This window comes from Amblyomma maculatum, chromosome 2, assembly GCF_055883805.1.
Source record: "Amblyomma maculatum isolate TAMU_Amacu chromosome 2, ASM5588380v1, whole genome shotgun sequence".
NCBI lineage: Eukaryota > Metazoa > Arthropoda > Arachnida > Ixodida > Ixodidae > Amblyomma > Amblyomma maculatum.
In genome coordinates this window covers 72,163,451-72,176,144 of record NC_139345.1, presented here as the reverse complement: position 1 = coordinate 72,176,144, position 12,694 = coordinate 72,163,451, and the positions used below count along the sequence as shown (strand labels likewise).

The 12,694-nt window shown below is 44.6% G+C and overlaps 1 protein-coding gene across 1 annotated transcript in view; it reads left to right on the top strand.

The window, feature by feature from the left end:
- The window catches only part of LOC146198958 (uncharacterized), a 47,667-nt gene that overhangs the window by 16,136 nt on the left and 18,837 nt on the right, over positions 1 to 12,694 (top strand). Inside the window, exons 2-5 of the mRNA XM_084592010.1 lie at positions 2,854 to 3,057; positions 4,471 to 4,889; positions 8,452 to 8,712; positions 10,665 to 10,877. Coding sequence (XP_084448136.1) covers positions 2,854 to 3,057; positions 4,471 to 4,889; positions 8,452 to 8,712; positions 10,665 to 10,877 — 1,097 coding nt within the window. The remainder of the gene's footprint in view (positions 1 to 2,853; positions 3,058 to 4,470; positions 4,890 to 8,451; positions 8,713 to 10,664; positions 10,878 to 12,694) is intronic.

The following is a 12,694-nucleotide window of genomic DNA, read 5'->3' as shown; positions in this document are numbered from 1 at the left end:
AGATCCGTGGCGGGGAACGGTTTATCCGGGAATGTAGGCGAAAATACTACCTCTGCAAGAGACGAGCGATTCCTTGTGCGGCTTAGTAGTTGGGAACCGCTTGACGGAGAAATAGGGGGAGTGGGTGGGGCAGCTTGTCGGAACTAGAGCGTAACTTCTTATTCCGAGGCTGGAGCTGCGCCCTCGAATAAAAGGAGATAGAAAGTCGATGGGACGGTGGCAGATGCGGTATCTCCGCGATGGATCAGGAACATCCGGATGGCTGAACCTCGTATCTGCCGCCGAAGCAGGGAATTCTTGGCTTCCTGTACGACGCAACGAGAAAAAAAGGACGTGAGGTAAAATGGGGAACAAGACGGCATCAGCCCAACGTCGGATCTGAGGTTCCGTCGGATGTCTCTCGCGTAGGAGCGACAGCAAGCCCCGTCAAGTTCGCGAAGCCGAAGGTTTCTCGCGTAAGCTGTCGTAGCGGTACCCCGGGGCCAATGTGCGAATTTTATCTACCTCTTCGTGTACACTTGCCTCTAACGCGTGCTGGAAGCGACGGGTTCGCCCTCGATTCCAAAGCTACAAAAACAAAAAACAAAAAGCAAGTGGGTATTATAAACGACCCGATAAGGCTAAGAACTGTTTGATCGAGTCGCCCTTTCGTCAGCTGTTTGCTTAGTTCGTCTCTCTTTTTTTTTCTTGTTTCTCCGAGAGTTCGCTTTGCCCCCAGGCGCCGTTACTTCCGGAGACAAAGTAATCACCTCTTAATGCTGTCATTCTTTGCCGTCTCTTTCTCATCTAGTTATTTCGGTAATCCCTACATCTTGCCCGGCGGCGTCGGCTTCTGTTTCCCCGAGGGATTAGCATGAAGTCTGCGCTGTTTCACTAGAGTTTTAGAAAGAACCCAGAAGGAGAATGTCAGACAGAAATGACGTCGCTGCTTCTGGTTTCTTGAGTATAATCCGGAAATTAGCTGTCGTCGTTCCACAATTCTAATTAAGGCGTAAGTAATGCTTTGTACTTAGCGGCTTTCAAAATTTCCCATCGTGTTATGGCTCGGGCTGACGGTGGTGGCGCCTCTGTTCAACGGAGAAGTTCGTCAATAATGGACAGATTTAGTGCAGCGTTGCCATTTGACCACCTGCGCATGCGCTTGTGGTGGATGGCGGTAGAGATACAAGAATAGTGGCGCACTGACGCGGTCGCTACCAGCACGAGACATGAATGCCGGTGCTTATGGTGCCTTGAATGAGTGAGATGGAAGGGGGAAAAAAGGCTTAAACCAGAACATGACATCATAGACTTGAGGAGTAATTTTCTTTTATAGGCGTTTACTCGGTTTAACTTGTCGGAGAATTGTCGAACTTTCCCCGCTGTTTAATCTAGAACGAATCATTGGGTGGGGCGTGCGGATGTTCAGTTCCACAGATGGAGCACCGACCAGAATTCTTTGAGTACATGGTGCACCCAGTTGATAGAACAAAATAAGAAGTTTCGACGGATTGCGTTCGTTCTCACGGTTGCGCTTGTCTTTTGTGGCATACCAGAATCCACACACCTTTGTTCCGTAACTGCGGACTTCGCGCAAGCTTTCTAAATTCTGGCGCAGAATCATTATTGTTTTCAGGCCCGAGTGTTCCTTTCTGTGTAGTATACGTCTCCACTTTGCGCCCCTCTTGTTGGCAGGCATTGCTCGTTTTGCGCTGATCTAGGTCACCGTTATCCAGTTAACATGGCAGATTACCGTTTTGCCTATGGAAGAACACGCACTCTTTTCTGTGCGGGAACAACGTGAATTAAGTACGTTTCGCGCACTTTGCCCTTATCAATTGCTCAATCAGTTGAAGGAACATTTGTATTTCGACTGACGCTGAGAAAAAGCAGGTCACCTGGGCGACAAACTCAGGATTTATAGCATGCTTGCTATCGCTGAGAAGCAGTATCAATTTGTAAATGTACAGTTAGTACTGTGCAAACTGTAATTAACAGATTGGTATATTATTGGTTTATGTAGACCCATAAACGTCTTTCACCAGCGCTTTGTATCCTTTGTGCACTTTACATTTTAACGAGACTTCTATGCGTCGCGGCTCAGATCCTATAGCTTTTCGCAAATGCTTTCATTGTTCTGCTCCTAGCTCACCGAAACGCCGTTTCTTTAAGCAAATCCAGCTTTCTCTCAACATTTGGGAACCCCCTATTACGGACGCTTTCCTTTTACATGTAAGCATAGTTTCATGTTATGGGTAAGACAGTTAGACCCAAGAGGATGACGACACCTGAGCCACGAGGAGTACACGTAAAAAGTAAATAGGGAAGCCTACACTTCATGCGTAGGCATACATGCATGAAGACATCTCTATTTCTGCTTAACTGGGGTACATGCACTTTTATTGGGCAAGCTGCTCTCCAGAGGCTTACAACTAAACTTAGGCTAAAAGTGGAAGACACGATCATTAACACCTGCACGCGTTTTTATTTTTTTCCTCTTCGTTCGACGGCAGCCGTTGCCCAGAATTTTCCGAATCCGTCTTGTATACGGCAGGTGCGGGAATGGATCCCCAGTAGCCTCGGGTACCTGTGATGCAGTGTGTACAGGCTTTCCCCCGGCCTCATGCGTGCGGCTTGTGTTAAGTGGAATGCTTGAAAATGCTTTGTGTAGATGAAAATATATACCTTGTGACGTAGCGCTCTTTGGCCCAAGCTGTACGGCAATCGTAAACATTCATAAACATTACCATCGTTCTTCGTTCAAAAAGTCTTGTGACGTATACGCGTGCAGCGTGGTTCGTTCGCGATTACACTTCGCAACAATACGAGTTTCCAGGCAGTGATCTGAGGGGGGAATCCTTTCTTTCCTCGCAGCGGCCCCTACGTCCCCGAGCATCGGCAGTGGCTCCTCGTCGTCGTCCAAGAACGCGGCCGACAACCAGCGGTTCAGCAACAGCGGCAGCAAGTCGAGTCCGCAGCCGCCGCCGCACCAGTCGCAAGCCTCCACCTCCGCTTCGGCGTCTTCCGCCGCTCACAGCGAGCCCGGCAGCAAGGCCTCCAAGACAGCGGATGAAGCTGGTGAGTTTGCTTGCATTGTCTGCCGCTCGTATGTTCTCTTATCTACTGTCAGTATGTCTGTGTAATGTAAAAAAAAAATCAAAAAGAAGAAAAAATCGGGGGACTTCGTGGCACGGTGAGACATAGTTTCGTTTTCGCGCTTTAGGTTGCAAGATTTGCCCTAAATGAGCCCTCTAGCACAGCTCGCGCTCGCTGAGTTTGCCACGAGGCGTCTGAAACCATGAGGCTATGCTGGAACATACTAACGGTGGTAGATACTTGTGTAGTCTAGCTAGGAAATGCCGCGTCAAAATTCAGAGCAGCTGCTAGATTCGTTGCAGTAGTAGTGTTGTGAAATTCCTGACGGGTGGCGTATGAAACCTCCCACGACCGGTGCTTAACAGCCCAGTTTGTACTGCGTAGGATTTCGTGGAATAAGGAGAGAAACCGTCCCTCAACAGCGCAGTAGCAAACGTAGCATCTGGGGATGTGACAGCGTTCAAGTACCTCGGTATATAGCACCGAAATAGAGCAATGCTACATTTTTGTTTCAGTCCGACTTTATTTTGATGTAGTTTAATGTCCTTTTTTTCCTAACGTTTTAGCAATGTTACATGTAAAGGATGGTATAATGTTTCAAAAAAATACTAAAACAACATTAACCTAATATGTATTCAACATAAATGTAACATTCGTGAAAAGGTTTAGCAAGCTCGTGCAAGCATGTCGGCCCACCACTCATAATGGTACACAACTTGCACGCTTTGTAAAGACCACAATGCACTTCATAATACAGTACACTCACCTCTGAACAAATAGCATTGAGTGAAGCTTTTATATCCATCGCCGACGGGTGTTCCATGAGTGATAGTGGCGAATGGATAATAAGAAAAACTTTCTAACACAATGTTAGGCCTGGGCGTGCATTCTATATGGCGGGCATCATCTCAGAGTTCTAGTTGCAAAGAACTGTTATTGAAAAAACATGGTTACTGCAAGAAAAAGGGCAAAAGTGCTGGGACTCGGTGTTTGAAATATGTTTTATATAGTTATGATTCAGTCATTGCTGAGTCATGTCTCTGCCTACAAGTCATGACTCTTAAAGGCTGTTACGTTTTATCACTCACTGCTATACGTGTAATCGCACATGCGCTTGAACATCGTACACCGGCGTATATTGCCGTCATCAGAATTTGGCTTAATGGACGGTGTTTAATAGAACATATAATGCTTGGGCATTAAGATTCTCCCGTGTGCTTTACGATGTCAGTGCATGTTAAAGATCACTTAGTGGTCTAAATTATCTGGCACCTTCCACTACGGCGTTTCTCATAGCCTGAGTTGCTTAGGTGTAATCTCTTATTATAAGCCCCACATGCGCTATATTTCAAAGAAAAATCGTTGAATAAACGGTCTCTTCGACGGTCGTCGCAGCATCATCGGCGGCAGCGTCGGCAGCAGCAGAAGCATGCGGCGGCGTCGACGCGGGCGACGTGCAGTATTGCGACCCTTGGGACTCGGGCCCGGCCGCCGTGGCCCTGCGGTTACTGAGGGCCGAAGAGCAACGCAGTGGCAAGAGCCCCGCCCCGGTACCGCTGTCGGCCGACGAGATGGCCCGCCAGAGGCACATCTACGAGACGGCCTTCGACTCGCGCGTCAAGCAGCGAGACCCGGACTCGGACCTGGACCGCCTGGCCCAGAGCCCCGTGCTGCTCGCGGGGCTGCAGCAGCCGCGCGCGGGGCCCCTCTACCCGGCGCCGTCCTCCTCCTCGGCGGCCCCGAGCCGCAAGGGAGGCGTCACGAAGCAGCCCTCACTGCAGGATGCCTGTTGCCCGAAGCCTCCGCCTCACCAGGTATGCAGCCTCACTGCGCATCGGCTTCTGTCATCCATATCCACATGCCTGGGAAGGAAGGGGGTGCACTACATTTATGTTTGGCAACCTGGCACAGTGACACAGTTTGCCGCAAACTGAGTAGAACCTAGTTGATACGATTATCTGATTCGTGCGTTCGAAGTCGCGTGCTTTAAAAATTCCCCTTGTATTTACAGTTTTTCTCCCAGAAAACACTATTTCCCGGATACGAGGTTGAAAATTTTCACAAATCTAGGTCGTATAATGCGTTCAGCGATCAACCGCGTGTTTTCCAACATACCAGCGGGCCGAGCCCTGGATAGCGCAACATAACGGCGCTCACCCACCATAGTGGCTTTTCTGCAGTGACGTGGCGCGATCGGGCGAAGCTAACGTAAGAGGGCGCTAAAGTAAGAGGAAGATGCAGTGATTTCTTCTCAATGCCTTAAGAGCAAGGAGTCGAAGCATTCGAGAACAACTATGCGCCTACATACTAGTGGACCAGATCTGGGGAACGCAGTGTGAATAGCAAGAACACGACTAAAATGAGCCATCGTGATGGCTTCTCCGCAGTGCATTGTTATAAAGAGACGAAGCACCCTGAAACAACGCGGAAGCGATTTTAGTTTGCCATTGCCACCAAAGTACTGGATGCGTTGCTAAATCTCTTCGGCACTAAGGATGCGTAAATGAGAACTAAATTCTGCAAATAAAACAAGGGCTTTTCATATCGTTAGCAAGGAAATGCTATCTACCATTTTATGAAGTGAAAGTGTCAATAAATGGCATTGTGCTTAATTCACCTGTTACATCTTTCAAAATCATGCAGTTCGGCTCATACGTTTTTCTGGATAATACGTGTTTATTTTTTGAGCATTGTTTTAAAACATGTAAGCGGTGCTTTGCTGTAGTTCTGCATTGCTTGTGTTAATATGTTGACCTTACTTCCTGCATCATACGTAGGACTGAGTTTATTTTCTCCAGAGACTTGCGGCTTCTGCTTGCACTGGTCATCTAAAGCCATCAGAGGTCATAGAAAATTTCTTATGGGATACCACCTGAAAAGAAATCGAATATTGCATGTGTCATTTTTAAGGACTCTATGTATAAAGGCAATTTTAAATTCAACTGCATGTAACTAAACAGTCCTAGTTACCATTCATTTAATATTTATCCTGAAGATTTTCTTTAAGTCAGCTATCAGAAACATCTACTCAGTCTTCAGGAACTTTAAAATTTACTTCTGTCTGTAGGTAGTGCCAAACAATGCAGCCAAATGTCCTCAAATTTATACAGTGCCTAATTAACAGGCTGTGCTACCAAAGAAAAAAATTGTGCTAGTGGATACTGATGCTACCACACTGATTTCACTTGTATAATTGATGTTCTCTCAAATTTGCTTTTCAGCAATTTAGAGTGCACCGTCCCCTCTAAACACTCCAATACAAGTTTGCAGTATTTAGAAAATAATTAGTACTTTCTTTAGCAGTTTCTTTGCAAACATCTTACTTACAAAACAGTTGCTGCTTCACAGTTATCAGTTTTGCATAGAAGTGAATTGCAGCAAAATAATAAAGTAAAACTCCATGGGAGTGAAAAATTTGTTCAGATCAGCCAAGTTTAAACTGGGGAGAGCAACTTTTGAGTGACCAAAGTCTAGAGCTCACACTTTTCGTCTGTATTGGCGCTTAGTAACTGCATTGTGCATATGTGGGTGCACATTAACGATTGCCACACAGGTTGAACTTGAATCTAGTTAAACCGTATTTAGGCCAGGCCAGAGCACCCCAACTTTCCAGAGAGGAAGGACCAAAATATGAACACATGTGTCAGCATCAAAACGTTAAGAAGGTTGACACTCTAGGAAACTCTATGCTAATATTATTCTAGGTGAAAATGCATTATATGTCCTTACTTGATATGCTAAAGCTTTGCCAGCAGTAGCAAAATAATAATAATAATAATAATAATAATAAAGTTATGCAATATTGATCATAACAAATTAAAAGTACTTTTTTGGCTGCTCATTTCAAACTCATAGTGTTTACACCTAGAAGGACTCATTTCCGCCATTTTCGAATAATGGCAGTGTAGCGTAGCTTCTGGAATCTGCAGCGAAAATTCGGTGTTGGTGCATGCAGTTTAATTTTGAAACTGGCTTGCAATGGCAACACCTGTATTTAGTTTCTAACTTAAAAAAGGTCCATTTTCGGTGAGCATGGAATTCTCTCCATCATCAGAATACCACGGTCTACCGATGCAGGCCAAGCGCGATTTGTCCACAGTGTTCCTTTTAAGAACAGAAAAATAGTAGTGCTTCTCGAAGAAAGGAGGGCTCACTTCCAATAAAGTGCTGTATGGTCCTAAATTATCTTCCGAGCGACAACTGATGCTTCACTTATATGTAAATTTTTTTAGCTGCTAAATGTAATAAGGAAATAAATGTATTGAGTCCAAGGTCTGGCCAGCTCAGGACATTCCTGCATTGATCCTTTGATGCCATCTTCACTCCAGCGATGCTGAGGAAGACCCACCTGTAGAGGAGGTGCCATGGGCTTGCACTAGGATTCTAGACACCGTCCCTAGCTGAAGTCTTTTAAAGCCTTCTCTCTACCTGCCATTGTAAAGTTCGATCTCTGGTCACCTGCTCTAGTTATGGCCCATCATAAAACACCTTGCAGTAATAAAATAATAAATGGTAACATTGGTGGAGTTTCTGTACACACATATTGGCTGTCCTTACTCACCTATGGGGCTGAAACATGGAGGCTAATGAAAAGGGTTCTACTTAAGCTGAGGACAATGCAGAGAGCTATGGAGCGGAAAATGGTAGGTTTAACGTTAAGAGATAGGAAGCGTGTAGGGTTAGTCAGAGAAATAACTCGAGTTACTGACATTTTAGTGGAAATCAAGAAGAATAAATGGGCATGGGCAGGGCATGCAGTGCAAAGAGTGGGTAGCCGATAGTCGTTTAGGGTAACAAATTGGATTCCAAGGGAAGGAAAGTATAATAGGGGGCGGCAGAAAGTTAGGTAGGCAGATGAGGTTAAGAAGTTGGCAAGGGTCAGGTGGATACAGCTAGCACAGGAGCAGTTTAGTTGGAGTAATGTGAGAGAGGCCTTTGCCCTGCAGTGGGTATAATCTGGCTGATGATGATGATGATTGGCTGTCCCGTCATTTATTCTTCATTGTCAGTTACGTCTTCTAATTTTGCTAGCTTTGTATGGCAAATGTATGACCTGTTCATTGAAATCTGCCTTTGCATCTTTGACATTGACATTTTCCAAGCGTGTACACGACATTTGGGCGTCGCGTGGAAGGAGATGATTTTTTATTCTTCACACATCAGACATCCATCTAGTATACTCTTCTGGATGTTTTCAGTATATCAAAATTATCGAAAAAGGAGGTGCGGTAAACATACGTTGGACGCTTTGTGGCAGATGGAGTGCCATGCTTGGAGCGCTAGTATTGAAGTACCAGTATTTGTGTGGTACTTACAAGAAGGGTTTTACCGGTTTCAGAGTGTGCCCGCAGCAATTAACACACACCTCTCATGCAGGGGAGCAGTGGCAGCAGTTCATCATCTTCTAGCGCACAGCAGCAACCAGCACCAACGCCTCGTGGTTCGAGTAGCAGTGGTAGCGGCAACCCTTCAGTTCCAATCCCTGCCACCAGAGGGCAGTCCAGCAAGCAAGCGTCAGCGGCCGACAAGGCCATCTACCAAAACCACCCCCTACCACAGTCTCCCATTGCTGAGAATCCCCCAGCTGCACCTCTCGGCGCAGTCGCCGTTAAGCGCAGCATCCATGCTGGTGTCAAGGTAACTGCCTTTCACAGTGTGTGGCTTTACTCCTGTGCTTTTTATCAGATTGTAAGTGGTCTAAAATTCACTACAACTGAGGCTATTTCAACGCATAACGTGCATATTGGAAAGTGCTATCACTGCGCTACACACTTGCTGCTTCTCTAATAGTGCCACATGTTTCCCAGGCTGCATGTAATCAAAGCGTGACGAAAACGTACATGATATTATTTAGGTAGCTGCTTGACGTGAATGAATGGCTACCTGCAGTTGCGCAATTGGCTGTGCATTGAAATGGGGAGCCTGTGGTGACACCGAAAATGTCATGGCTGGACAGCTCCTTTAAAGTAGTATAGATGCTGAATTTTCAGTTGCAGGGTTTGGTGTACTTGTATCACCAGGCAAAATTTGCCTGCACCTGCCAAGTGATCTTAATTGAATTTCTTTCACTCACCTAATTTCGATTTCAATATAACAGTTAAACAGTGGCTATGACATCAAATTTCTGTTAAGGTTACATTAGGCATAGAAAAATTGTGGTATGTATTATCACTGCTGTGTTATTTCAACTCGTTATCACTCTTATGGCAGCCTGCTTCAAGAACTGAGATAATGAATTAAAAAGTGGCTAAAATGTTTTGTTTTTATATTCCTCATGTCACCTTAACTACACGTTGATATAATAGAAAAAAATTCGGTCGTAACTCTTTTATGAAGCATTTGAAATTTGCATGCAGTTTGTACTTTAGTGCCTTGCACATCATTACAAACCAAGAGCACACAACCAACTTGCTGTCTCTACATCTTTCGCAGTTATTTTATCAGCTTGGACTATGCTTGGAGGCTACAAACAAGACAGATAGTCGTGACTGACTAAGTAAAGCACTCATACCTTGAAATGCAGTGAACACTGCATTTATGCAGTGAACCCACACTAGCACTTTATCTGTAATCAGCCAGTCTATATATTCTGCCACTGGCAGAATATATAAATGTGCACTGCATAAGGGACACAGTGAATATTACTGGTCGTTCTTCCTTACTGACTGGTAATGGGCTTCCCTTGTGTCTGTCCACATCTGCCCTGACCTTATTCATGGTGCATGATAGCCTAGGTTGCTTATGCACCAAAAAAAAACCAACACAACACAACATCTGCTCCGCTCCTGTGTTCTGATTTTGCATCACTCGATTTCAATAGTCAGGAGTGAGCACTATTTTATGTTTTTATTTTGTTTTTACTTTTGCTAATTGGCTTCTTTCTGCATAAAATATATGCTATAAACACGTCAGCACTTACTTGTCAAGCCATGGATGAAGTGCACAATGTAGACCATTGTCTAGCTTCATGCCTCATCATAGAGGCCAGAAAGGACTTGCTTAAATGGCTAGTCACTTTAGTATGGGAAAAAAACGATCTCTGAGAAAGCATGGCAAACGGAAGTGTGGTAAAATTGCTCAATTGCTATGGCTGTATAACTACACTGTGATGTGTCCACACACGAAGTGTCATGAGAGCACATTTCTTAGACAATGTCTTTAAATTGCGCCTTGGACAAACACCTTTCTAGGCGTAACTTTTAGTTTTCAGTTGTGACATAAATAATTATAGTTGGGTGAATCAGACAAAAGACTGTTGATTTTCGAGAGAAAAAAAATTTATGTCGCTACCTCACAAATTTGTGATGCCAAGGACACGTTCATTGCCCCGTACAGTACTTTGGTGATGCAAATTAAAGGAGTGAGTATATATACAAAACGTATGCTCTTCAGGATGTATGTTGCACATTTCTGCGATCATTGACTGAGCTAGTGCAATTGCCCGAGGAGGGAGAATCACTGCATACATGACCTAGCCTTTCACTTCCTTCACCTGTCTCTCTGCACACAAATACCGTTTGAGCTTACCTTCAAACGCTGAAGCAGACCTCTGTCACAACAGGTGACATAAGCCATGCCGTTTTGTGCAGGTGCTCCCTTCAGAGCCGGTGAGGCGCCCAAGGCACGGTGGCCACCGCAAGGAAGGCGAGCCCATGGCCCTGGCGCCCGTGCTGCTCAATGGGTTCCGGTCGACATCCTCGGACAATGTGTCCTCCTCTTCCTCCTCAGACAACAGCCCTCGCAGGCCTGACGAGAAGCGAGGCCGGCACGGTCCCCTGCAGCCGGTCACTACCAGTGCCAGCGTAGGTCCACTGACTGGCATATATCAAGCATGAAATGCATAGGAACAGCAAGCCTCTAGGCTCTAGAAGAAGGCATAGAAGAAGGCATATGGGGCATGGTGCTATGTCACAGCAAACTGTAGTAAAATTATTCGGAAATTACTACAGTGAAAATAAAAACAAAACAAGAATAACAATCCAACAATCCTGTACAGAATTTCACAATGGCAGGAAACACATACACAAAAGACAGAAAAATATATGTTAATTTAACACGCAGAAGTGGTTTGAATTATGGGATGCCGAGTTTAATATCTCAGTGAATGTTTCATGATGTGTGTATGAATCGATATCATTAACATATTCCACGGTAATATTGCATTACGAATGAACAAGTTGTTAGAAATGGACTTGGGTTGCGTGGTATACTAAACGACAACTTCTTTGGCAGTGAAGGAAAAGCTACAACAGCAGAGTATCCAAAGCTTTGTCACTCCGCCGAATAATTCAATTTCTGAGGCGCCATATTCAGGTCTTATTTTAGTTTCAAATCTGTTTTGTGGTCAGGGATAGATATTTGTTACAGTGATTAAGAATATCCAAGTATCCAAGAAGATCTGCCTCAAGTAATGCTGATGTGAGCTTTGGCATCACTTAAACTGATAAGTTCTAAAAACATTGCTACAAGGAAGGTATCAGTGTACCAACTGACCCACATTCACAAGACCTGAGCAACAGCTCGTCATGGAATGGAACTGATCAACGCAACAGTAGCAGCCCAGAGTCCCACTTTTATCTGTTAGCCCTCAGACTAACAGATTATGAAATCATGATGGCTCTTTACTCACAGTGACCATAATAGAAGAATAAGTTACGTAACGAAACACACTGACAATCACTTAGTTGCACTTCCTCCGTGTCGCTTGGCCTGCCATCTGGTTTTCTTCCTGTCTTTTCTTGCCAGTTATCACACGCAAACTATAAAGAAATTTGCAACGATTGAATTTGCGGCTTGACATGAATATTTTGATGAGAAGGTTATATCAGTGCTCAGTTCGGCCGCAAAGTCCATCGTCTCCTTGCTGGGCTTTCAGGTGTAGCTAAGCCTTGCTGCCACATGTGTTTTTTTTTCGCTCCTGTTCAGGGGTGCAAAATACTACATAGTTGTAATTTTGACACATTCAAGACGCATGGTGACTGGAGTACTCATGTTCAAACAATAAGAATTCATGCACATGTGACATTCATGCTTTATCTTAAACTACACGAAATAATTTGCCAAAATAAGCTTAATAGGTCTGTGAAATACAGCTGAGAGAGTATTGGTCAATTTGAAGTGTCATGTAGAGTAAATGTTGCTGAGAGTGCATGCCACATATGAGTCCTCAAAAGTGAGCCAATAATTAACAAACAGTTTTTTTAACAGTTATCTTCCTCACACCTCGCAACAACCACTGCCACCAATCTTTCTTACAAATTCTGCCTTTGAAAATCGTAAGGAATGTGTGACATCAGAAGTAAAGGGCTGTCATTGGCTCGCCAGAAACTGCAGTGAAGTATAAACTGGCAGGAGTTTGCTGTATATCTCACTTTCCTTCTCTCCACTATTATCTAGCCATGGCAGTGAGGGAGAGACAAAAAATTGAGCGAGAAACCAAGTCAGGTTGGCTAAGAGAAGACTTTATGAGCAGCTTGCTATGTACATCCTTACCCATATTTTTTTCTTTGTTCGATTTGTGAACATGTATGAACTGATTGGAAAAACTCTGAGGCCGTTTTTAATTGTCAATATCTCTGATGGTGCGTGTACCAGACGGAAAACTTCTTCAAGAGGGTGA